Source organism: Palaemon carinicauda, chromosome 2 (assembly GCF_036898095.1).
Source record: "Palaemon carinicauda isolate YSFRI2023 chromosome 2, ASM3689809v2, whole genome shotgun sequence".
Taxonomy (NCBI): Eukaryota; Metazoa; Arthropoda; class Malacostraca; order Decapoda; family Palaemonidae; genus Palaemon; species Palaemon carinicauda.
Genome location: NC_090726.1, coordinates 44994100 through 45021454, shown reverse-complemented (window position 1 = coordinate 45021454; position 27355 = coordinate 44994100). Strand labels below are relative to the sequence as shown.

The 27355-nt window shown below is 44.1% G+C and overlaps 2 protein-coding genes across 2 annotated transcripts in view; one reads left to right on the top strand and one right to left on the bottom strand.

The window, feature by feature from the left end:
* LOC137624515 (uncharacterized) overlaps window positions 1-27355 on the top strand; it is a 43046-nt gene that overhangs the window by 577 nt on the left and 15114 nt on the right. The window contains 7 exon segments of the mRNA XM_068355359.1: window positions 15701-15785; window positions 17597-17739; window positions 17742-17805; window positions 18888-18915; window positions 18917-18943; window positions 18945-18992; window positions 18994-19098. Coding sequence (XP_068211460.1) covers window positions 15712-15785; window positions 17597-17739; window positions 17742-17805; window positions 18888-18915; window positions 18917-18943; window positions 18945-18992; window positions 18994-19098 — 489 coding nt within the window. The 5' untranslated portion in view covers window positions 15701-15711.
* LOC137617227 (uncharacterized) lies at window positions 4700-6586 on the bottom strand. Its single transcript, XM_068347169.1, has 2 exons — window positions 5612-6586; window positions 4700-5480 (listed from the first exon to the last, which is right to left on the bottom strand). Exons 1-2 carry the CDS (start codon window positions 6338-6340, stop codon window positions 5010-5012), a joined length of 1200 nt encoding a protein of 399 aa, XP_068203270.1. The 5' UTR covers window positions 6341-6586; the 3' UTR covers window positions 4700-5009.

The window sequence follows — 27355 nt, the reverse complement described above, 5'->3', positions numbered from 1 at the left end:
GATGTGGCAGAAATGAGACTGCTTAGGTGGATGTCTGGGATGACGAGAGGATCGAATAAAAAATGACTACATAAGGGGGTCGAAAAAGGTGGTGGAAATATCAAAGAAGGGAGGCTGAGATGGTATGGACAACTGATGAGGAGATATGAGGACCACGTTGGGAGACATACTATGGAGATGGAGGTTCAAGGAAGAAGAAGAAGAGGGAGACCAAGAAAGAGATGGAGGGACTGTGTGAGAGGAGACTTACATGAGAAGGGAATTGATGAGGCAGAAGCGCAAAATAGAAAAAGGTGGAAACGGCTCATCCACAACGGCGACCCCATATGAAAATGGGAACCAGCTGAGAAGACTGTTTTCTTATCTTGGGCGGCTAGGTTTTAATTTATATTACCACCATAAAATTCACAAAATGATTTTTGGGTGTATACTGTATATGTATTATAGTAGCCACCTGTATGTATGATGACGGTCGACTAAGAATACGATAATGTTCAGTGTACGGGGGGTCGCAGGGAGGCGTTAACCCCCCCGTTAGGTAAGTAGGTAAGAATGCAGATTGTAGGTTAGGGGGGAAAGTTTAGATTAGTTGATGTCCATTTTTAATGAATGCGTGAGGAACTGGCCGCTAACATGCAAAGTCTCCAAGGCTCCAAAGTAACAAGATAATCAGAGATTTTCGAGTTTGTATAACGACGGACAGGACCTCTACAAGCCATGCTTACCTACTTACCTAACGATGGGAGCGGCTAACGCCTCCCTGTGATCCCCCTTAGACTGCTGCTTTCTTACTGGTAGGGTTGAAAATAAGGGCCGTCATCATACATACTGTATCTGTACACCCCCAAATTTTCGTATTCCTCGCATGACCTGCAAACAACCAGTGAAACTTGTTAATAAAGTGGTTAATTTTAAATATTAAACTTAGCCGGTGAATATATAATAGCTGACGTCTCGGACGGCTCGACAGATACCAGAAACTCGCGAGCGATCGCCATGAAGGTTGCGGGTGTGACCACCAGCGCCGACTATCGGCCAGATACCGCATATACTTGTCAACATCTCCAGTTCTTCTCTGTCGGTCTTATCGACAAGTTGATTCCGCTCGCTGATGACCTTGAGTTTTCGTCCTTTTTGGTGAAGTACTTTATTTTGGTTGTTTTTGAGCTTTCTCTGTGACGGGTGTTTTTTCTTCAATTAAAACTCTTGAAACCCTTTTTTGGCTATTGTTTATTGTTGATGATTTTGGTTTTGTTTTGGATTTTCTCTGATTGTTCAATATGGGTGACCCTTCTCCTATCCCTGGACCTAAATTTCGCAAGTGTGCGAGGGATTGCAACAAACGTCTTCCCAAGGCCTCTATCGACCCACATACCGTTTGTTCTAATTGCCAGGGTAAATCCTGCCAATTAGGAGATCGGTGTGATGAGTGCGTGGTCTTGTTGGAATTCGACTGGCTTGAATATGATAAATATACTCGTAAGCTGGAGAGAGATAGGGTGAGGAGAAGCTCCTCTAGGTCGTTGGAATTTTCCTCCTCCCATGCCCCTGAACCTAAAGCCCCCCTGACACTTGCGCGCATTTTTGCCACGCACTGGCACGCATTGATGCGCGCCAGTGCGTGCCACTTTTTGGCACGCACTGGTGTTTTTCGCGCACGGTTCACGACCAGTTCACTCCAGTTCGCGCATCGTTCACGCGACGTTCACGCGACGTTCACGCGATGGCACGAATTGGCACGCGTAGTTCGCGCATCGTTCACGCGAGTTCACTCATCATTCCGCATCGTTTCCGCATCGTTCACGCCAGTTCACGCCAGTTCACGAATTGGCCACTCCATATAAAAACGGGGCTTCTCCAACCCGAGGACATTCTTGGATTGGCTTCAGACGAGACAACATGCTTACTGTCAGAGACACCATTGCATTGAGAAGAAGATACCTATACCTAGCAGCTGCTGTAGCATTTGTTGGACTGCATCAGAAAAGGCTGGCAAAGGAAAAAGAGAAACAAAAGCCCACCCTACCTCGAAGAAAGATACAAAGGAAAGTGTGGGTCAGGGAATGGTTAACCAGAAGGCACTCGTTTGGACACTATGACAGTCTATTGACTGAACTCCACAAGGAAGATCCAAAGGGCTACAAAAATTACCTCAGAATCACACCTGACCTGTTTCAAGAGATGGTTGAGAAGTTAACCCCGCACCTCCTGAAGCAGTCTACCTTCATGAGGGAACCGCTTCAAGTTGGACTCAAGCTTGCTGTTACCCTCCGCTTTTTAGCCACTGGAAATTCCTATCAAAGTCTACAGTACAGCTTCAGGGTTGAAGCAAGTACCATCAGCAAGTTAATACCAGAGGTGTGTAAAGCCATCATCGCTGCCTACAAGGACGAAGTGCTGCGTTGCCCCAAAACTGAAGAGGCCTGGAAGGAAGTTGCTGCCAGATTCAGCTCCAGATGGAATTACCACAACTGTCTGGGGGCTGTGGACGGAAAGCACATTGCCATAAGGAAGCCACCCAATGCTGGCTCTTACTACTACAACTACAAGGGCTTCCACAGCATTGTACTGATGGCAGTCGCAGATGCTTCCTACAGGTTCCTCTATGTGGATGTTGGGGCAGAGGGTGGTGCGTCGGATGGAGGAACATGGAGCAACTGTTCTCTGCATGATGCTGTAGAAGACAACATAGCTGGAGTGCCTCAACCAGAACCACTCCCTAATGATGACCACCCAGTGCCCTATCACTTCGTTGGGGATGACGCCTTTGCTCTACGAACCTGGATGATGAAACCATTCTCCCATCGGTCACAAGTCCTACGAGAACGCATATATAGCTACAGGTTGTCTCGTGCCCGACGTGTCGTTGAGAATGCCTTTGGAATTTTAAGTCAAAGGTTCCGTTGCTTCTTGACGACTATGCAGCAGAAGCCCAGCACCATCAACCTGATCACCATGTGTGCCTGTGTCCTGCACAACCTCGTCCTCATCAAATACCCAGGTGCTTTGTCAGAAGTGGACTACGAAGATCCGGACACACATGCTCTGATCCCTGGTGCATGGAGGAATGAGCAAAACCTGCAGGGGCTGATGACTCTACCCGGCCATCATATCCAGAAGGATGCAAAGGATCAGCGAGACTACCTTTCACATTACTACATGTCCCCTGCTGGTGCTGTCCCTTGGCAAGAAAAAATTGTAGTACCTCCATGAGCTGTATAGTTGTTCCATTTTGTAAATAAAAGAAACGTATATTTTTCGTTTGTATTTTTTGTGGCCCTTTATTTTAGTTTCTATAAGAAAGCATTTGATTTACATATAAATAGCAGACATAAAATATGTACAACTATTAAGAAAGCATTTTATTTTTACATTCAAACAGCAAACTTCAAAATTTCTTGGGTTTATTTTTCATAACATTTTTATTTAAAAGAAATGTGCATCTTGATTGGTAATAGATGAAAATAAGTGTGTGCATGAATTAAGACATCATTTAATTTTTACATGAAAACAGCAAACTTCAAAATTTCTTGGGTTTATTTTTCATAACATTTTTATTTAAAAGAAATGTGCATCTTGATTGGTAATAGATGAAAATAAGTGTGTGCATGAATTAAGACATCATTTAATTTTTACATGAAAACAGCAAACTTCAAAATTTCTTGGGTTTATTTTTCATAACATTTTTATTTAAAAGAAATGTGCATCTTGATTGGTAATAGATGAAAATAAGTGTGTGCATGAATTAAGACATCATTTAATTTTTACATGAAAACAGCAAACTTCAAAATTTCTTGGGTTTATTTTTCATAACATTTTTATTTAAAACAACATATGTGCATCTTGATTGGTAAATAGATGAAAATAAGTGTGCATGAATTAAGACATCATTTAATTTTTACATGAAAACTGCAAACTTAAAAATTTCTAGGGTTTATTTTTCATTTCATTTTTATTTAAAACAAAAAATGTGCATCTTGATTGGTAATAGATGAAAATAAGTGTGTGCATGAAATAAGACATCATTTCATTTTTACATGAAAAACAGCAAACTTAAAAAAATTTGCCTATAGCGACAATACGTCAACAAAGGCAGGATCGTTACCTCGATCGTGTCGAAATCCCCGAGCTAACAATATAAGCATTTTATGCGGAGCTAAATAGCTAGATTATTAAAGCAAAACAAACTGGGAACGTCGCTCTAGCAAACTAAATGACCCATAAGAGCGAGCGATAGCATCCTGGATGCCTCCGGTAGGCAACAGCTCTTGTTTACGTTAATATCACTTTTGATTTCATTCAAAATGACAAGAGCTTACATTTATACATAGTAAAGATAATACTCAACTTTCCATTATTTTTTCACATTAAGACAGCAAATATAAAAACATATTAGCTTTATTTTTCTTTCATTTTCATTAATTTTTTCGTTTCCTTTTTGCTTCTCTTCATTATAAAGATAAAAATAGTTTGAAATAAGATATCATTTTTTTTCCACATTAAGACAGCAAATATAAATTTTTTGGGGGGTTTATTTTTCTTCACTTTTATTATTTTTTTACTTTACTGTTTCTTTCTTTGTATTTTAAGGAAATAGATGAAAAGTCTTTGTAAATATATAAATAGTTTATTTACATTAAAACAACATATATATACAAGTATCACACTTCAATTATGTACAAATATTTTACACTATTTAAATTTCCTTGTCCTTGACTGGTGGGGTATCAAGCTCCTTGGACGAGTAGAGGGGTGAGGGTGTCATGGCTTCATCAAGGCTGCTGTCGATGGTCCCCGGGGTCAGGACAGGGAAGGTCAATGGACTTTTGAATGCCGCCGACAGCGACGTTAATGAAGGTGCTGGTGAAGGAGCCTGGACAAGGGTGGGTGACGACACTGGCACTGATGGCGAGGTCACCTGGACAGGGGTGGATGACAGTGGAGTTGGCATCCCTGGGTGCCACTCCGTGGTACGGGGCAAGGAAGAAGGGCTTGACTGCGGCACCCAGTTATGACTGGCTGGACGATGCTGTTGCTGCTGCTCTGGCTGTGCATGCGAGGGTCCTGGTTGAGGGGACTGCCAAGGTTGCTGCTGGTGAGGGGGTTGCCAAGGTGACTGCTGGTGAGGGGGTTGCCAAGGTGACTGCTGGTGAGGGGGCTGCCAAGTTGACTGCTGGTGAGGGGGCTGCCAAGGTGACTGTTGCTGAGGGGGTTGCTGATGCACAGGGGGATGCACAGGGGGCTGTAAAGGTTGCTGTTGCTGTGGGCCTGCCCAGGTCTCTGAGGATTGTTGCTGTGCCTGCTGCAAGACCTGAGTCTCGTCCCTGTAACGTTGTGTGAGATTGAGGCACTATTTGGAATTCGTGCCATCGGTGTACTGGGATGGCACGCATGTAGCCTTCCAGCAGGCACGAAAAATCGTGCACAATCTTGTGCTGGCCCATAAACGTTGGGGTTGACGAATCAGCTTTCGACACAAGCTGAAACATAAAAAATATTATAAAAATATATTGTATATTATATATATGTATATATGTAACAAACATTGAAACAATTTAGTACAGCATTTTAATGCAACAGATAGCATATGTCAAAAAAAATTAATACTCACATTCCTCAATATATTGCTGAAATCCTTCTCCGACACATAGGTGTCGCTGTGAGAGGTGTCAAGTGTTCGGCAGGACCCCTTCCCCTTGTCCTTCCTGGTGGTGGTAGATGCCTGGCTGCGAGTCCCCGTCGACCTCACGTCATCGTCGACTTCGCTGGCTGTCGTGGCACCTCCTTCGGAGCCACGAAACTCCTCACTGGCGACTGTCTCTCCCCGGACGATGTGCTGTATGAGGAACGACCAAGTGTCCATGATGAAGTCATCACGGCCACTCCTTTGGGCTTGGCCAGCTCCACTCTTCTTCTCCTTCTTCATAATTTTGCCAACCCTCGTCCTCAAGTTTTCGTAGCGTTTTTTGCACTGGGCAGCAGTGGCAGGAGGTTCCAGCTGGCTTCCTATATATGCCCACCTGCTGTCCTTCAACACCTTGTTTATCCACTCCTTGTGTTTCTTGTCAAAGAGCATGGGGTTCTCCTTGACAAGGTCGGCCAACGTAGTCTCCGTCTCTTCCGTCCACTGGTAGTCAGGGATGTCCTTCTTAGACACCCGAACCCGCTTCTTCTTTAAATCGTCATCACAGGATACCTGGCTCTGGCTTGTATACTGCTGTGTCTCCGGGATGACCATATCGAGACTTGAAAATGATGAATGAGGAGAATCTCGATCTGCAGTCTCCTCCATCACGTCCATTTTCCTCCCCCTTCCCTTTGGCTGCTTCAGTTTAGGCATGTTGTCTCCTCGCTGGCGAACTCTGGAATGGCTAGGAGTGTCCTCGGACCTCAATTTATATACCCCCTAATCCCCTTAATCACACGAGAGCTCCACCCCCTGATAATCCCACGAGAGCTCCACTGGCGGAGTAGGAGGGCACTAGCATGAGTAGGCGGGCACTAGCGTGAACCGGCGGGAACTGGCGTGAACTGGAGTGAACGATGCAGGAACTGGCGTGAACTGGAGTGAACGATGCGGGAACTGGAGTGAACGATGCGCGAACTAGCGTGAACAGTGCAAGACAATGCGGGAGTACAATGCGTGATAATGTCAGTGGGAAGGCTGCGATGCGGGAACTGGCGTGAACTGGAGTGAACAGTGCGGGAACTGGAGTGAACGATGCGTGAACTGGCGTGCACGATGCTTGGAAGGGGAAGCATGGCACGCATTGGTACGCTCTGGCACGCCAGTTCCCGCACTGTTCACTCCAGTTCACTCCAGTTCACTCCAGTTGGCGCATCGTTCACGACTATTTCACGGCCATTTATAGCGTGCCAATGCGTGCCACAAACTTTAAACATTTCAAAGTTTTGGGCCTGCATGGCACGCATTGGTACGCTCTGGCACGCGAGTTCTCGCACTGTTCACGACATTTTCACGGCTCGTTCACGCGAATTCGCGCATCAATGCGTGCCAGTGCGTGCCACGAATGCGTGCAAGTGTCAGGGGGGCTTAATCCTTCCCTTGTAGTAGTTGTTCCTGAGCCCCCTACTAGAACCGTCCATGCGGGATATGTTTCTTGCGATTCAAGCTTTAGGCGAAAAAGTTGAGTCCTTAGCATCGGACCGTAACCAACTCATGTCAGATGTGAAGTTATTGAAGTGTCAGAGTGGTAAATCAGAAAATCGTAGTGATAAAGTGATAAGTGCGCAAAGTGTATTTAGTGTTGCGACCGAGGGTTCGTCTGTTCGTGCTTGTCGCTCCCCTAGTCCGAGACCTCTTTCAGGCTCCCCTGCACCAGGGAGAAGTAATGTCGTAGGACTTAAGTTGACGAGAGGCTTTAACCAACGTACAGACGTTCCCTCTTTCGTATCGGACGTTTCTCGTCAAGATCGCCCTTACCATAAGACGGGTGAGACTGTGTTCTCCTCGTCATCCGAAGACTTTTCGCAAAAGAAACCTTGGCGCAAGGTTTCTAGACCCTTGAAGCGAAAGTCAGTCCCTTCAGGACAGGTCCAGCGTCCTTGCTGTAGCCATTGGGACAGCTCTGACCCTTTGCAGTCGTCGGAAGACTGTTCGCCTATTAAACGCAAGCGTAACACGGGGTCCGAGGGTCGCGGTAAAGGCAATGTTTTGCCAACACAGACGTTACTGTCGTCTCGGCCCGTTCCGACTCCCGTTGATCCGAAATGGGTTGTCCTGCGGGACATGCAGACTAAGCTTGCCTCCCTTATGGAGGAGTATGACGTTGAGCAGGTTCGCGATGATCCTTTGCTTTCGAGTCGCCGTTACGCTGAACGAGACTCTGGCCGTCAGCCGCCTTAACGAGTATTTACTCGTCCGTTTGACGTTAGTGCTGACGTTTCTTGTACTTTGAAACGTGATGTCAGTAGTTTTTCACGTCAGTCACGTGACATGGATCCTCCCTCGCTGCAGTCTCGTGTTGACTTTCAGCCGCTGCCGCAGTCTCGTGTTGACGTTCAGCCGCTGCCGCCGCAGCCCCGACCTGACGTTCGCCGACCGGCTCCGTTGCCTCGACGTGACGTTGAGCGTCAATCACCGCAGTCGGAGGTTGTTTTGCCTGCTCAGTCTATGCAGTCAAGGCAGTTCCGACGTGACGTCGAGCGTCAATCAACTTCAGTTGTTGTTGTTGTTGGTCAGTCACAAGGATTTCAGTCCTTTCAGCAGCGGCGTGACGTCGCTTCCTCTACTGCTACTGCTGCTCCTTTGCTTGTTGACATTGCCTGTCAAGCGTTGCCGCCGCGGCAGGTCTCTCCTTTTCATGAGACTCGGCAATTGTCGGACGAGGTTCCTTCAGATGAGGAAGTTGCTGATCCCCCTCCAACTGATATTCCTTTGGGGACTTTGTCAGACGGAGAGGAGCCTAAAGCTGCTCAGCCCTCTATGGACTTTAAAAAAATCATGCTGATTTTTAAGGATCTTTTTCCGGACCATTTTGTAACTGCTGCTCCTCGTTCGCCTCCGTCAGAGTTTACGCTAGGCCTAGCTACTTCGAAGCCTTCGTTTACTAAGCTAGTGCTCTCTCGCTCTTCTAAGAGAGCTTTACGTTTGCTAGGCGACTGGTTGATCACCAGGAGGAGTTTGGGGAAGACAGCCTTTGCTTTCCCTCCTTTTAAACTGGCTTCTAGAGCGAGCGTCTGGTATGACACGGGTGAAGTTCTCGGCTTGGGAGTTCCTGCCTCTGCCCAGGGAGACTTCTCAAGCCTCGTAGACTCTCCCCGTCGCCTGGCCATGAGACGCTCTAAAGTTTACTGGTCCTCCTCGGACCTTGACCATCTCCCCAAAGGGGTTTACAGGGCCTTCGAAGTTTTTAACTTCTTAGATTGGTCGCTAGGAGCCTTAAGCAGGAAGATCTCTTCGGCCGACCGTGATGTTTCCGTGCTTATTATGTCCTGCATGGACAAAGCCATCCGTGATGGCTCTAATGAGCTCGCCGCTACCTTTACGGCAGGAGTCCTGAAGAAGAGGGAGACTCTTTGCTCGTTCCTTTCGGCAGGAGTAACTCCCTGCCAAAGGTCGGAGCTTCTCTTTGCCCCGTTGTCATCTGCCTTGTTTCCTCAGCAGTTGATCAAGGATATTGCGGCTTCTCTGGTGCAGAAGGATACCCACGACCTGATGGCTACGTCGGCGCGCAAGGCTGCTCCTTCATCGTCTTATGTCGTAAGACCCAAGATCGATACCCCAGCGACGAGGTTTATCCCGCCCTTTCGTGGCAGAGCCCCCAGTAGGGGAGGCGCTCGTGCCGACAGTAAAAGAGGCAAGAGGAGAGGATCCAAGTCCTCCCGTGGCAGAGTCTGACTGCCCACGTCCTCAGACAGCGGTAGGGGCCAGACTGAACAACTTCTGGCAGGCCTGGGAGAAGAGGGGTGCAGACCGAGAGTCTGTGTTGTTGCTCAAGGAGGGGTACAAAATACCTTTTGTACGGAGACCTCCTCTAGTAACAGTTCCTTTAGACCTCTCTCCCAGGTATCGAGAGGAGTCAAGGAGACAAGCTCTACATCAGCAGGTGTCTCAGTTGCTAGAGAAGGGAGCGGTGGTGAAAGTCTCGGACCTTCAATCACTGGGATTTTACAACCGTCTCTTCCTAGTCCCAAAGCATACAGGAGGTTGGAGGCCAGTGCTGGATGTCAGTGCGCTCAACGTTTTTGTTGTAAAAACAAAATTTACGATGGAGACCACGAAGTCCGTCCTAGCAGCGGTCAGAGAGGGAGACTGGATGGTCTCTCTCGACCTGCAGGTTGCGTACTTCCACATTCCTATACACCCGGATTCTCAACCGTATCTAAGGTTTGTATTCAAGAATGTGGTGTACCAGTTCCGAGCACTGTGCTTCGGCCTCAGCCCTGCTCCTCTTGTTTTTACGAGGCTCATGAGGAATGTGGCAAAATTTCTTCATTTATCGGGAATTCGAGCCTCCCTGTACCTGGACGACTGGCTACTCAGAGCGTCGTCCCGTCATCGCTGTCTGCAGGACCTTCAATGGACGTTGGATCTTGCAAAGGAGTTGGGACTGTTAGTGAACTTAGAAAAGTCTCAACTGAATCCCTCCCAGACGATTCTCTATTTGGGGATGGAGATTCGCAGTCTAGCTTTTCGGGCTTTTCCGTCTGCCACCAGGATAGATCAAGCCTTGCTCAAAGTCCGCCTCATGCTGAGAAAAGACCGTTGCTCAGTGAGAAGTTGGATGAGCCTCCTAGGGACTCTGTCATCCCTGGAACAATTTATCTCACTAGGGAGACTTCACCTTCGCCCTCTCCAGTTCCATCTAGACTCCCATTGGGACAAGGGCAAGACTTTGGAAGCTGTTTCAATCCCGATCTCCGAGCCAGTAAAGACGTGCCTGAACTGGTGGAACAGCAACATAAGTCTTCGAGAGGGTCTGTCCCTGGCGGTCAAGAACCCAAACCACGTGTTATTCTCAGACGCGTCGAATTTGGGTTGGGGAGCGACTCTGGACGGTCTGGAATGTTCGGGTCTTTGGACGTCGGATCAGAGGAGCCTGCACATCAACTGCAAGGAGCTGTTGGCTGTTCACTTGGCCTTGACGAGTTTCGAGAGTCTTCTACGAAACAAAGTGGTAGAAGTGAATTCGGACAACACCACAGCCTTGGCGTACATCTCCAAGCAAGGAGGCACTCACTCCCACACACTGTTCGTCATCGCAAGGGACCTCCTCATCTGGTCAGAAGATCGAGGCATCTCACTGTTGACAAGATTCATCCAGGGGGAATTGAACGTCTTGGCGGACTGTCTCAGTCGGAGAGGTCAGGTGATCCCCACAGAATGGACCCTCCACAAGGACGTGTGCAAGAGTTTTTGGATGAATTGGGGTCAACCCACCATAGACCTCTTTGCGACCTCTTTGACCAAAAGGCTCCCGACCTATTGCTCTCCAGTCCCAGATCCAGAGGCGGCCCACATAGATGCTTTTCTGCTGGACTGGTCTCACCTGGACGCGTACGCATTCCCGCCGTTCAAGATCATCAACAGGGTGCTGCAGAAGTTCGCCTCTCATGAAGGGACAAGGTTGACGTTGGTTGCTCCCCTCTGGCCCGCGAGAGAGTGGTTCACAGAGGTACTTCAATGGCTGGTAGACGTTCCAAGGAGTCTGCCTTTAAGGATGGATCTCTTACGGCAGCCCCTCGTAAGGAGTCTTAATCAAAGCCTCCCCGCGCTTCGTCTGACTGCCTTCAGACTATCGAAAGACTCTCAAGAGCTCGAGGATTTTCGAAGGAGGCAGCCAGAGCGATCGCGAGGGTTAGGAGACCATCTACCATCAAGGTCTACCAGTCGAAGTGGGAGGTCTTTAGAGATTGGTGCAAGTCATCATCCATTTCCTCTTCCAGTACCTCTGTAGCCCAAATTGCAGACTTTCTCCTGCATCTGAGAAATGTTCGCTCCCTCTCTGCCCCCACTATTAAGGGCTACAGGAGCATGTTGGCTTCTGTGTTCAGACATAGAGGCTTGGATCTGTCCAATAATAAAGATCTCCAAGATCTCCTTAAGTCCTTCGAGACCTCTAAGGAGCGTCGTATGTCAACTCCTGCTTGGAACTTAGACGTGGTCCTAAGGTTCCTAATGTCCGACAGGTTTGAGCCATTGCATTCAGCCTCCCTGAAGGATCTCACCCTCAAGACGCTTTTTTTGGTGTGCTTGGCTTCGGCTAAAAGGGTCAGTGAGATCCATGCCTTTAGTAAAAACATCGGCTTCTCTACAGATAAAGCCACATGTTCGCTTCAGCTTGGTTTCTTGGCCAAAAATGAACTGCCTTCTCGTCCTTGGCCTAAATCTTTTGATATACCTTGCCTATCAGAGATCGTAGGCAACGAGGTTGAAAGAGTACTGTGCCCAGTTAGAGCTCTTAAGTTTTATTTAGCTCGTACCAGATCTTTACGAGGTGGGTCTGATGCCTTATGGTGCTCCGTTAAGAAGCCCTCATTGCCTATGTCTAAAAATGCTTTATCGTATTTTATTAGATTTTTAATCCGAGAGCCACATTCTCACTTAAGTGAAAAAGATCGTTGTTTACTTAAGGTCAAGACGCACGAAGTAAGAGCAATAGCAACTTCCGTGGCTTTTAAGCAAAACAGATCTCTGCGAAGTATTATGGACGCGACCTTTTGGAGGAGCAAGTCGGTGTTCGCTTCATTTTACTTAAAAGACGTCCAGACTCTTTATGAGGACTGCTACACACTGGGTCCATTCGTTGCAGCAAGTGAAGTAGTGGGTGAGGGTTCTACCACTACATTCCCTTAATCCCAATATCCTTTTAATCTTCTCTTGAATTGTTTTTAATCTTGTCTTGGGTTGTACGGAAAACTGAGAAGTCTTTCGCATCCTTTTTGATTTGGCGGGTGGTCAAATGTCGTCTCTTGAGAGCGCCCAGATTAAGGGTTTTGATGAGGTCCTGTTGTATGGGTTGTCGCCCTGGATATAACAGCTCCTGGGAGTCTTTCAGCATCCTGAGAGGATGGCTGGGCTTCGTGAGGAAAGCGGACTAATAAGGCAGAGTAATCGTCAGAGTCAGCTTCCTTACCAGGTACAGTACCTATATTTAAGTGGGTGTTGTTATGATATAATTGTCAAAAACTCATGAGCATATACGCCTTTATTGTATTAATACTGGTCTCTACCCACCACCATGGGTGTGAATCAGCTATTATATATTCACCGGCTAAGTTTAATATTTAAAAATGATATTTTGATTATAAAATAAATTTTTGAATATACTTACCCGGTGAATATATAAATTAAAGGCCCTCCCTTCCTCCCCGATAGAGACCCAGCGGAATGAGAAGAACTGGAGATGTTGACAAGTAAATGCGGTATCTGGCCGATAGTCGGCGCTGGTGATCACACCCGCAACCTTCATGGCGATCGCTCGCGAGTTTTTGGTATCTGTCGAGCCGTCCGAGACGTCAGCCATTATATATTCACCGGGTAAGTATATTCAAAAATTTATTTTATAATCAAAATATCATTTTTCGTGTCACTAGCTCATGAATTTTTTGAAGCTATCGTTAGGTTAAGACATACAGTATCTATTTTCTGTGGTCACATTTCTTGACTAAGGCATCAAGTGGCTCTACAACTCTTTTGTCCTCTTGCTTGAGGGTACACTCGGGAACACTATTCTATTGTATTTCTCTTCCTCTTGTTTTGCTAAACTGTTTTTAGTTTATATAGGAAATATTTATTTCAGTGTTACTATTCTTAAAATATTTTATTTTTCCTTGTTTCCATTCCTCACTGAGCTATTTTCCCAGTTGGAGCCCTTGGGCTTATAGCAGCTTGCTTTTTTGTAGCTTAGCAAGTAATAATAATACTAATAACTGGTCATTTGGGGGTGAGAATAAGTAAGAGCACCAACATAAAGACAGAGGTAACAATGGAAGCTGTTTTGTTTTCTCTACAGTCTACCAACTGATCTTAGAGATCCAGTTCGTGAACCAAAGAGATGTAACAAATGATCAGGATCGGCTAATTTTGGGATTTTCGTCGGGCCGCATGACCATCATCTTAAACCAACCCCTACAGCTCCTCTTCCTCATCACAAGGAAAGTGATTAAACATGATCTCCTGGCAGAGGGAAGTCATTGATTGTAGCCATTTGCCATTATCCCCTCCTACTCTTTGAGAGAAATTCTGGGTGAACTCAAGATGCTAGGGGAGTAGCTAGACCCTGTCATTCCTTAAGAATCTTTCTGTGGTGCAGGTACTCCAGGGAGACACGTGAAAACATCAAACGATGTTTACTGCCCATTAGCCTACCTGCTGGAATTGATACACATGTCCCTAGACACTTTCACTAGGATCTGTAGTAGCTACTCAGCAGGTGGTATCACTACCTCGGCTCCTTTGCACAGGACCTTAGCAGCGGATGAAAGTGAAGATTGACTGGCCCATTCCTTTCACTTTCATCTTCCATCTTCCCCTTTACTTTGGCACAGCATCGAAATACCTGTCAGCTGGAATCTCGCTACTTACATGGACCAAGTTTAAGAATATCGGGAGTAGTTTTCCAGCCAGTTGGAAGAGGAATTTTCTTTCGCCTAAGGATCAGTCTCCCATGTAAAGGACAAATGTTTGTATATGTACCAGAATAAATGATGAATTTGGTGGTACATACATACATACATATACCAAGGCACTTCCCCCCAATTTTGGGGGGTAGCCGATATCAACAAAGAAAAAAAAACAAAAAGGGGGACCTTTACTCTCTACGTTCCTCCCAGCCTAACAAGGAACTCAACCGAGTTCAGCTGGTACTGCTAGGGTGTCACAGCCCACCCTCCCACATTATCCACCACAGATGAAGCTTCATAATGCTGAATCCCCTACTGCTGCTACCTCCGCGGTCATCTAAGGCATCGGAGGCAGCAGCCAACCTTACGTTTTATTTGGTGGTAATTTGTATATTTCATAACTATACAAACCTGAATCCTTTACTCATACTTTCCCACCATCACCAACCCCCTAGAAAGTCCCAGTTGCAATCAAAGTGACTACTTAACCATCGACCAATTTCCTACACCTCGTTATAACATTTTGACTCCCGTATTCTCCAACTTCGCTGTTATCTCTTCTATGTAAAGGACTCGGGTTTGTATAGTTAAGAAATATACGAGTTACCTTCAAATCCATCCATCTGATCCACTGACGTCCCACACAGTTCCCCATCACCGGCATGTTCTGAGCTTTCTTAATTGGTTCCACCTCCACCCATCTTATTACATGGCCATAGTATCTCAGGCAACCTTAGGTTGGCAGAGAGGTTCAATGTATGCACTGATCCTTGTGCTCTTCCTGGCTGTTGATAGCCCAACTCATGTTCATGCTGGTCTGGAGATGTAAGAGAGCTGCACAACTGAGCTTCTGTCCAGTTCAATGTAAAAAAGGGAAGCGGGCTAGAATAGAGCACTATCCTTTCATCCTGAGATGATTATAGTACTGCTAAACAATACTTTTCGTCACTCTCCAAGTTGGAAGAATGGGATTTTCCTTGAACTTTACTTTAGTATAATGAAGTAAATTCACACAGTAGGCCCTATCACTCATAGTATCCTTATACCAGGTTGTATATGAAGTTGCAGAAATCGGCTTTCCCTTACTCATATTCATCACCAAATATTTAGGTTGGTTTTTAACTGTCCTTTTATTCTTCAGCTGGAAGCACAGGCTTGGAACAGGCTAGAGATTCAAAACCTCAGTTGTTTATAAGATTTGAAGAGTGACAATCAATTCTGTGTGGAAATTCTTTCACCTAGAGAGTGTGTTTCATGCACAAAAGACAATGGTTTGTTTTCTTGCATGAAGAAATGATATAGGCCTACAGACCAGACTTTTTTCTTCGTCTCTTGCCAAATAATGATTGGTTATTGATAGGTGAGGGAGTGATACCTCACCACTCACTCACTTGATATGTACTTGTTAGCTACTTTGTTACCAAGCTTCAACAACGCTTTCCAGTTCTCTCTGGGAATACTCCTACATAGAAGACATGTTTATATATTTAAGAAGGATACAGATTACTTTTAGAATTTTGTAATTTTGTCTCATAGTCCTAAGCTCAGACTTAATTCTTAATGCATCATAATTTTTCTAATTGCCAAGATATTTTCTTTTTTTTTCTTATAGGATAATCCGAAATGCTGAGAGCAACGTCACGTTCAGCAAGGACAGCACTTGCAGTTATTCAAAGAAGAAATTCTTTGACATTGAGGTGGGTTTAAGATTTTGCCTTTCTGTTTTAAGTAAACGAGCAACTGAAATTAATGAAAATGACAGTGTCATTGTATAAAATGTAATGTACTGAATAATAAGAAGCTTTATTGATTTTGTATTGCTTTGAAATCAAAATTTCTTACATTAATAATGTGGATAGTTAGCATTAGAAGATTAGAAAGGGGATATGATTTAAAAAGTTTTTCAAGGTTGTTGTATAGTATTATTTGTGATCTAATTTATTTGCATGAAGCGCTAGAAAATTAAGGATCACTGCACTGATAAATTTCTTGAGTAAAGAAATAACTCATTCTTTGTACATTATATAAGATGTTACAATGGAGGACTGTCAAAGGATTCAGTAGATATTCTAATCAGCTGCTCATAGTACTGAAATATTTCATATTCGTAAACGGGGCAGTGATGTGTAATAACTCTATAAATATAGCACTATTAATGTTCACAAGAAAGATCATGATAAGGTTGACTAGAATAGATTGTGACATCTTGAGGCAGTAGCTCATTTTGACTGGTATATAAAATGCGGTCATTGGAAACTATTGTCTGCACTGGTATAGCTATATGTAAAAAAAAAAATTCTATTCAGATTTTTTTTAGTTATGCATATTTTCTGCCACATGTTTACCATACATAACAAAAGGGAAAACAGACCTCCACCACCGAAGCTTATTTCTCGACCTTGACCTTTGTCCTAGTACTTTAAAAATTGAATGTCTTCTATGTTTCAACATAAAAATCAATCCCTGAAAGTTTCATTACTCTATGAGTAAAATTGCGACCTCCACCACGGCAGCTTATTTCTCAACCTTTTGCTCGACCTTGATCTTTGACCTAGGACTTTAAAAATTAAATCACTTCCGTGTCTGACCATAACTCTTGATCCCAGAAAGTTTCACTACTCTATGAGTAAAATTGTGGCCACTCAAAGAAAAAAAACAGACAAACAATGGCAAAAACATTTATCTTTCGTAGATTTTTCTAAATCAATAGCATCTCTGCCAACTGAATTATTTATTTATAAATCTACTATTTATAGTAAGTTACTCTATTATATCAAATAGACGATTTTATTGCTGGTAGACGTACATATGATACTAAGAAAGTGCTTGATAGTTTATATCTTATGAATATCTTTCAACAATAGAGTGAACTTGAGCATTAGAACATCTACAATTAGTAATAACTTGTAGCTGTAGACATCCTTGGTTGATGAGTTCATGATCATTTAAAGCGAGTAATTTTTCCATCATTAGTAGATCCAATGAGACCTTTTAATTCAAGGAATATAACAATGAATATGCATATCTGAAATAGGAGTTATCATACAATTTCTTTTACAGTATTACCTCCTCCAACAAATTTGGAAGGAGGTTATGTTTTTGCCCTGTTTGTGTGTGTTTGTTTATGAACAGCTTCCTGGCCACAATTTTAATAGTAGAGAAATGAAACTGGCAGGGATTAACTGTTATATAAGAAGCTGGTAATGATTAAATTTTGGAAGGCCAAGGTTAAAGGTCACAGGCAAGCAAAATGACCAATTTACGTAGTCAGCCATAAGTTTGGACATAGTTGTCACAGAGACTTTAAACTTGGTTCATTTTTGAGTGGCTGAAAATCCACGCCAATTATTACATGTTAAAGTTAAAGGTCAAGGTCAAGCAAAAGGTCAAGAAATAAGCTGCCGTGGCGTAGGTCTACGCTGTACTGAGTGCCCGGCTTGTTATAATCTAGTTTTCCCCTAAAAGTATGAAGATTGTATAATTATTTCATCACAATTTATGCCTTCAGTGCCAGAGTCACCAATGTAAGTCAGAGATGGCAGACCTCAGCTGCAGCAACTGCAACAAGTGCCACTCCAAGCTATCAAACAGTTGGAGCCTTAAGTAACAAGAACCCTCCCAGCGATCTTCGTTCCGCCCAGACCAGTTACACGTTGACATTGATGCCATGACTGCTCTGCTGGATCATGATAATCATGAGATGAGAGCAAAATTCAGGTAAATATGACATTGATTGTGTATAGTACAGAGTTACTCACTTATTTGGAGTATAGGGCCCTCTAACCAATGTGATGGACCAAATTTACAATATGAGAGAGAGAGAGAGAGAGAGAGAGAGAGGAGAGAGAAGAGAGAGAGAGAGAGAGAGAGAGAGAGAGAGAGAGAGGAGAGAGAGAGAGAGAGAGAGAGAGAGAGAGAGAGAGAGAGAGAGAGAGAGAGAGAGAGGAGAGAGAGAGAGAGAGAGAGAGAGAGAGAGAGAGAGAGAGAGAGAGAGAGAGAGAGAGAGAGAGAGAGAGAGGAGAGAGAGAGAGAGAGAAGAGAGAGAGGAGCTGCAGAGAGGGAGAGAGAGATAGAGAGAGAGGAGAAGGAGAGAGATCGCGAGAGAAGAGAGAGAGAGAGAGAGAGGAGAGAGAGTTGTGCTCCGCTGCTTCTCGTGTGCTCTTCGTCGTGCTGTGTGCTGCTTGCTCGCTCACTCTCGCAAGTAGAAAGAATAGAGTATAGCATGAGATTCTGCCAGTCTATCCACCCCACGCTAGTCAAATCCATAGGTCTAGAAGAGGTATAAGAAACCTATATCAAATCTTCAATACTTTTCCAGTTAATCCCATATTATTAAATGTGTCGAAATCAGATATCTAATCTGTCTATTAAACTACTTTGTACTATATACTCTTCAACCTAAAGTTATGGCACTGAGAATCCAAGTATACCCATAGTAGGTCCTTAAAGTTGTTTGTTGCCATTGTTTGGTATGGAATAGTTTATAATATATTCAATTAAAATGGATAATAGAGGAGGGTGGGCTGTGGCACCCTAGCAGTACCAAGCAAACTCGGCTGAATCCCTCGTCAGGCTGGGAGGCGCAGAGAGAGGAGGAAGGTTCCCTTTTGTTCTTATGTTAGACGTCGGGTACCACCCAAAATTGGGGAAGTGCCTTGGTAAATAGAAATACATTAACTTTTTATTAGGTACTATAAAAAAATCAACATTGCGTAAGTAGCTATTGTTTATGATAGGTGTTTACCTCCAGAATAAATAACCTGTAAATACTTTAGATATGATTTCTGTTTGTCTTCTAGGGAATTTATGAGTGATCCAGTAATGATGCCCTCGCTACAATATTCCCTTGCACGAAAGAAAGGGAGATTGCACTGGCAAGATTACAACGCATTTGTGATAATGGTTTTTATTTCCGTGCTTGATTTCCGAAACAACCCTTTGAGAATATTTGCAGCACATGAATTGGCTGCTATAATTGATCCTGCGATGACTACAAAAATGACGGTTCAGGTATGTAGATATATTTTGGGAACTAAACCACTTGTATTATTCATAAATTTCTCTAGTATGTAGCTTAGTTTTCTTTCAGAATAAGATCACATATTTGATTACTGTACTTTATACAAGTGGTCTATGTAATGTTGAATGGGCCTTTGACCCCTGAAAGGTGAAGCTTCATCTTTGGTGGATAATGTGGGAGGGTGGGCTGTGGCACCCTAGCAGTACCAGCTGAACTCAGTTGAGTCCCTTGTTAGGCTGGGGAGGAACGTAGAGAGTAGAGATCCCCTTTTTGTTTTGTTTCATTTGTTGATGTCGGCTACCTCCCAAAATTGGGGGAAGTGCCTTGGTATATGTATGTATGTATATATATCTTCAGTCTTAATGTGCAAAATTTATAATCTGTCACTTAGTATCTTAATGCAATACAGTACTTCTTTGGCCCTTAGCTGCATTGCCTTATAAGTTCTGCTTTCCCTTTGTTGCTCTTGGTTTTCATCCCCCTAATTCTACAACTTATTTAGTTTACCTTTTCCTAGTTTTCATTTTCAATATTAAACTTACCCGATAATCATGTAGCTGTCAACTCCGGTTGCCCCGACAGAATTCATACGGGAGGGATACGCCAGCTATCACTATACTAGAAGGGGGTGTACTCACAAGCGCCACCTGTGGCCAGGTACTACAGTACTTGTGTTGACGCCACCTCACTTTTTTTTTCTCTGTCGTGCTTCCGGCAAGACATTCTTGGATACGCTTTTGATTTTGGAGTATTGTTCACGGTTTGGTGAAGTATTTCTCTAAAATTTGCAGCTATTCGCTATACTAGAAACTTCTATATTAGCTTAGTTAGCTTTGGAATTAATTTAATTATGGTGACGAAGAGAGTATGAACTCTCTTCTCACCTTTAAATGGCCGACCCTTCCCTTAGACGGAAGTGTTGGTGTCTAAGGAGAGTATAGACTCTCTTTCTTAATTTTGCTTAACAAAAGTTATAGATTTATTTTATATCTCTCCGCCTTTTTATAGCCTCTTCGATTAACTTCCTTTTATTATAAACTTATTAAAATTAATTTTTATATTTGTTTATATTCGACCTTTCCTAATAGTAGGCGGTCTTTTCTTGGTACCGAAGTTAATTAACATTGAGCCCGTCATTTCGGTTTTACCTGTTAACATATTTTGCTATTTTTTTGTTTTTGAAAGAATTTCTTTGATAGTCCTCCGTACTGTTTTCAAAAGTTGAACTAACGTTTTGTTTTGTCTCTGCAGTTGTTGACGTTCAGAACGTTCAACTTGCGCTCTTATCGTCACGATAGAGAGAGAATTTTCACGGTGTCACGTTGCAGTAAGAGTAACCGTGTCTAGCGTTTTGTTCATTTCTTTCTTAACTTAATGGTTTTAATTCTAATAAATTGGGAAATATTTCAGTTTTTTCCTTTAACAATAATATGTTTTAACGATATATATGATTGGGCTCTTCTCTCAGGTTCTAAAGTCAAGAGAGAGAGAGAGTGGAAGAGATGGAGAGAGGAGGAGAAGGAGATAGAGACGGAGGGAGAGAAGAGCTAAACGTTTCGTTCAAGCGAGTAACTCGTTGTTATCGTTTTGCTCTCTCTCCCTAGTCTCTTTAGGGGAAGAAGGTAACGTTTCTAGAGTTTTTTTCTTGTTCTCAAGCTTTATGCGGTGAGAGATTTTAAAACGTAGTTCTATTTGATCTAGTGTTTAGTCTCTTTCCCAGCCACTGAATTATTTATCTTTCATTAGATTCTTCTGTTACATTGTAATTCTGTTTTCGCAATTACTAACTTTTGAGAAAGGATAGAATTGCGTGTTTCAGGTACAAAACCACTTAAAGTTCGAGTTCAGTGAAATAAGTGCAAACAGAAAATCAAAAGTGATAAGTGATTAGCGCAAAGTGTGTCAGTGTTGTGCGTGAGGGGTACTTCTGTGCGTGCCAGTCGTCCTCCCAGTCTGGGACCTCTTGCAAGCTCCCAAGCCCAGGGGAGAAGCAATGTCGAAGGGCAAAAGGGTTCGGCAGGCCTTGATCGGCGCACAGAAGTATCCTCGGTGGTTGCGGGCGTGTCTTTCAGAGACCGTCACTCCCACCCGCCAGACGATTGAGCCCTTAATTTGCTCGTCTGCAGAAGAAATTTCGGGGAGAAAACGCTGGTCTCAGGTCTCAAGACCTCTTAAACGTAAAGTCCAGACCTATGCCAGACGTACGAAGTTAGAGTTCAACAACCCGGATGCAGTCATTGGGTTAGCTCTGACTCTCCTCAGTCATCAGGTGACTGCACACCTCCTAAAAGGAGTAAGGTGCTGCCGCAACAGATCTCTTCTGTTAAGGCTTCGCCTCAGCAGACCTTAGTGTCTGCCGACCCCAAGTTGACTCTACTGCAGTCCATGCAGTCACAACTTGCGGTCCTGATGCGTGAGTGTCAGGCGGAGAAGGTTACACCTTCTCCTGCGATCGCTCCGCCTGACCGCAGTCCTGTCTGCCAGGCGTACGATGTTGAGGCTCCTCAGGATACCTTACCACGTACTGAGTTGCCAGTTTCCAGCGGTGTGCAGCTACCTCCGCCTTCCTTAAGGCAACCTCAGCAATGGGAACAGGAAGCTTTTACCTTACTTCCTCCGCTTCCACTTGCGGTTCCACCAGTGAGGCAACACTCTCTTGAGGTACAACAACCTCTCCCATCCATGAGGCAGGCTCCTCAGCTCTCGCTGCAGCGACCTCAACCCTCCTCAAGGCGAGAACCTCAACACCTTAGCCTTGCCGCCTCAGGAACCTCAACTCGCGAGACAATTACTGCGTTCTGCGCAACCACTTCCTGAACGCTCGCAGCTCACACCTCAGGAACCTCAACTCGTTCCTCAGGAACCTGCTACTGCGCATCCATCAACCTTACAGCAAGCGCAACTGTTGAGGCAGCAACCTCATGCTATGAGTCAGCCACCTCAACGCATGCATCTGCTACTTTCTCCTCAACTTGAGAAATAACAAATGACAATAATAACACCTCATTACTTTCATAACTTGCAGTATGCCTACACAAACATTATGATAATGGAGGTTATTTGTCTTACTTATATAAGAATATATATGTATTCCTTGCAATATATTTTTAACAATATCGCAGAATATGGCAAAAATATCTTCAAAACAAAAATGATTCATGAGTTATGAATGTAAGGTAAATATTATGTTGATATTAAAACCCCATGCAAGCATGCATGAAGCACTCTAGCACTGGTCATGGAATTTCTGAGAAATGTTTAACGCCATGCAACACGCTCTGCTTACCTTACAGCATGCTCTACATACAACATGCTCTGCATACAGCATGCTCTGCATACAACATGCTCTGCATACAGCATGCTTTGCATTCAGCATGCTCTGCATACAACATGCTCTACATACAGCATGCTCTGCATACAACATGCTCTGCATACAGCATGCTCTGCATTCAGCATGCTTTGCTTACAACATGCTCTGCATACAGCATGCTCTGCATACAACATGCTCTACATACAGCATGCTCTGCTTACAGCATGCTCTGCATACAACATGCTCTGCATACCTTACCGCATGCTTCTCAGTCATACATCTTTGGTTGTTGCCAACTCACTAGACTGTCAAGCAGTTTCATAATGTTGCCTTCTAGTCTGCTGCTTTTGCACCATTGAAACCCTCACTGAGAGAACTTAACTTTTCTCGGATATGGTCCCTGTAGATGAGAAAGTGCTTTTCTCCCTCCTTCTGATATTCCCTTGAGGACTCTGTCATTTGAAGAGGAGCCTTTAGCTGCGTAGCCTCCTTTGGACTTTTATTTAAGCATAACATGCTTCCAGGGAAGGTAATGGCTCCACTTCAGTCACTAACCCCGTCTGTTACCACACCTGCTCCCATAGACCTTGAGCTGTGTTGCAAGACATGCAGTCCAAGCTTAGTCCTTGTTAAAGGATTTTTTGTTTACGGAGTCAGTGTGTCACTGGGAAGACGTTCAACAACCAGCAGAAGTGACTTGTTGTGACTCAGTGCGGCAACCTCAGCAACCCGATAAGGAGTTGTCTGTACGACCCAGACAGTCTAGACAGCTTCGGGTTGTCACTGTTCTTCCTCGCTTCCCCATGGTTGACAGTTCACAGACTGTGCAGCAGTACCATGATCTTGTGTCCGGCTCCGTCAGACGACTGGCTTTTAAGAGCTCCCACAAGTCGTCGTTGTCTGGAGATTCTCAGATGGACTATGGATCTGACCAAGGAACTGGGCCTCCTGGTCAATTTTGAGGAGTCTCAGCTCATCCCATCCCAGACCATTGTCTCCCTGGGTATGGATCTTCAGAATCGAGCTTTTCGGGCTTTTCCGTCGGCCCCAAGGATCTTCCAAGCCCTAGAATGCATCCAGAGCATGCTGAGAAGGAACCGATGCTCAGTCAGGTAGTGGATGAGTCTAACAGGGACACTTTCATCGCTGGCCCTGTTCATCGTGTTAGGGAGAATCCACCTCCCCCCCTTCAGTATCATCTAGCTGCTCACTGGATAAAGGACATGACGCTAGAGACGGTCTCAGTTCCTGTTTCCGAAGAGAGGAGGTCTTCTCTCGCGTGGTGTAAGAACAGCTTTCTTCTCAAGGAAGTCTACCTTTGGCTGTTCACAAACTCGACCGCCGTCTCCTCTCGGACACATCAGACACGGGCTGGGGTGCGACTTTGGACGGACAGGAATGATCGAGAACATGGAATCAGGAGCAAAGGACACTTCACATCAATTGCAGGAGTTGTTGGCGGTTCTTCTGGCCTTGATAAACTTCAAGTCCCTCCAGCTTAACAAAGTGTTGGAGGTGGACTCTGACAACACCACAGCCCTGGCTTACACCTTCAAGCAGGGAGGGGACTCTTTCGTGAAGTTGTTCTAGATCGCAAGGGACCTCCTCATCTGGTCTAAAGATCGAAAGCTCACGCTGGTAACGAGGTTCATTCAGGGCGGTATGAATGTCATGGCAGATCACCTCAGCCGGAAGGGTCAGGTCATACCCACAGAGTGGACCCTTCACAAGAATGTTTGCAGCAGACTTTGGGCCCTGTGGGGTCAGCCAACCATAGATCTGTTCGCTACCTCGATAACCTAGAGACTCCTATTGTATTGTTCTCCGATTCCAGACCCAGCAGCAGTTCACGTGGATGCTTTTCTGCTGGATTGGTTCCATCTCGACCTGTATGCATTCCCGCCGTTCAAGATTGTCAACAGGGTACTTCAGAAGTTCTCCTCTCGCAAAGGGACACGGCTGACGTTGGTTGGCTCCGCTCTGGCCCGCGAGAGAATGGTTCTTAGAGGTACTGCAATGGCTGGTCGACATTCCCAGGACTCTTCCTCTAGGAGTGAACCTTCTACGTCTACCTCACGTAAAGAAGGTACACCCGAACCTCCACGCTCTTCGTCTGACTGCCTTCAGACTTTCGAAAGACTCTCAAGAGCTAGGGGCTTTTCGAAGGAGGCAGCCAGAGCGATTGCCAAAGCAAGGAGAACATCCACTCTCAGAATCTATCAGTCTCAAGGGGAAGTCTTCCGTAGCTGGTACAAGACCAATGCAGTTTCCTCAACCAGTACCACTGTAACCCAGATTGCTGACTTCCTGTTATATCTAAGGAAAGTAAGATCCCTTTCAGCTCCTACGATCAAGGGTTACAGAAGTATGTTGGCAGTGGTTTTCCGCCACAGAGGCTTGGATCTTTCCACCAACAAAGATCTACAGGACCTCCCTAGGTCTTTTGAGACCTCAAAGGAACGTCGGTTGTCCACTCCAGGCTAGAATCTAGACGTTGTCCTAAGGTTCCTTATGTCATCAAGATTTGAACCTCTCCAATCAGCCTCTTTTTAGGACCTCACATTAAAAACTCTTTTCCTCGTGTGCTTGACAACAGCTAAAAGAGTAAGTGAGATCCACGCCTTCAGCAGGATCATTGTTTTCACATCTGAAACGGCTACATGTTCCTTGCAGCTCGGTTTTTGCTAAACAAGCTTCCTTCACGTCCTTGGCCTAAGTCATTCGAGATCCCAAGCCTGTCCAACTTGGTGGGGAATGAACTGGAGAGAGTACTTTGCCCAGTTAGAGCTCTTAGGTACTATCTAAAAAGGTCTTAACCTTTACAAGGACAATCAGAAGCCTTATAGTGTGCTATCAAGAAACCTTCTTTTCCAAGTTCTAAGAACTCAGTTTCTTACTATTCAGGCTTCTGATTAGAGAAACACATTCTCATCTGAAGGAAGAAGACCTTGCTTTGCTGAAGGTAAGGACACATGAAGTGGGAGCTGTGGCTACTTCAGTGGCCTTCAAACAGAGCCATTCTCTGCAGAGTGTTATGGATGCAACCTATTGGAGAAGCAAGTCAGTGTTCGCATCATTCTATCTCAAAGATGTCCAGTCTCTTTACGAGTACTGCTACACCCTGGGACCATTCGTAGCAACGAATGCAGTAGTAGGCGAGGGCTCAGCCACTACATTCCCATAATCCCATAACCTTTTAACCTTTCTCTTGAATACTTTTTATGGGTTGTACGGTCGGCTAAGAAGCCTTCCACATCCTTGTTGATTTGGCGGGTGGTCAATTCTTTCTTGAGAAGCGCCGAGGTTAAAGGTTGTGATGAGGTCCTTTAGTATGGGTTGCAGCCCTGTATACTTTAGCACCTTTGAGTTGATTCAGCCTTCCAAGAGGAACGCTGCGCTCAGTAAGGAAGACGATCTTATTAAAGGCAGAGTAACGGTTCAAGTCGACTTCCTTACCAGGTACTTATTATTTCATTGTTATTGTGGATAACTGATTATATGAAATACGGGATACTTAGCTATCCTTTAGTCTTGTACACTGGTTTTTCACCCACCCCCCTGGGTGTGAATCAGCTACATGATTATCGGGTAAGTTTAATATTGAAAAATGTCATTTTCATTAGTAAAATAAATTTTTGAATATACTTACCCGATAATCATGATTTAATTGACCCACCCTTCCTCCCCATAGAGAACCAGTGGACCGAGGAAAAAGTGAGGTGGCGTCAACAACAAGTACTGTAGTACCTGGCCACAGGTGGCGCTTGTGAGTACACCCCCTTCTAGTATAGTGATAGCTGGCGTATCCCTCCCGTAGAATTCTGTCGGGCAACGGAGTTGACAGCTACATGATTATCGGGTAAGTATATTCAAAAATTTATTTTACTAATGAAAATAACATTTTTCAATGAAGAAAAACTCTTGAGAAATTTTTATGACAGGAAAACATGATTGAATTATCTCATGAAACTACTTTTTAATGATAGTAAACAGGAACATGCTTTGCAGGTATTTTCTTATTACCTGTCCTTGCCTGTCACAGAAAGTCTACAGTCATCTTATGTTACTCAGAGAAAATTTCTCATAGATACCTTTTTTCAGTTGGGAAGTTATCTGAAGGGTGTTGTTATATTTTAATCCTTAGCATTATTTCAAAAGAAGTTTTTAGAAGTAAGATACTAGCATCCCTATTTTTTGCATAGTTTAATGCTGATGTTCTTTTCTGTAATAATTATAGTTGATAAGTTGTCAATCTTCTGAAAATTTCTTGTTTGAGTTCTTCCTTAAACTGTCAGGAAATTTCTGTTATTCCTTTATATTGTATGGAATTTCCATCTTCCATATACAGTACAGTATATGAGAAAGCATCTTTAACCCTTTTACCCCCAAAGGACGTACTGGTACGTTTCACAAAAGCCATCCCTTTACCCCCATGGACGTACCGGTACGTCCTTGCAAAGAAATGCTATAAAAATAATTTTTATCATATTTATTTTGTTTTTAGAAAATTCAGGCATTTTCCAAGAGAATAAGACCAACCTGACCTCTCTATGACAAAAATTAAGGCTGTTAGAGCAATTTAAAAAAAAATATACACCAAAATATGCTGGGAAAAAAATAACCCCCTGGGGGTTTAGGGTTGGAAATTTCCAAATAGCCTGGGGGTAAAAGGGTTAACAGTATTATCCTTATATTTGACATGGAAATTTCACTGTAATATATTTGACAAGGAATATTCCGTATCCTTATATTTGATAGGGTATTTCTGTTATTATATTTGACAGTCGATTGCTATTACCTTTAGTGTCGGAACATCTAGAGTTATGGTGTGCTAATCGTGCAGATTGTCATTATTATTATTATTTGATTCAAACTTAACCCTTTTACCCCCAAAGGACGTACTGGTACGTTTCACAAAACTCATCCCTTTACCTCCA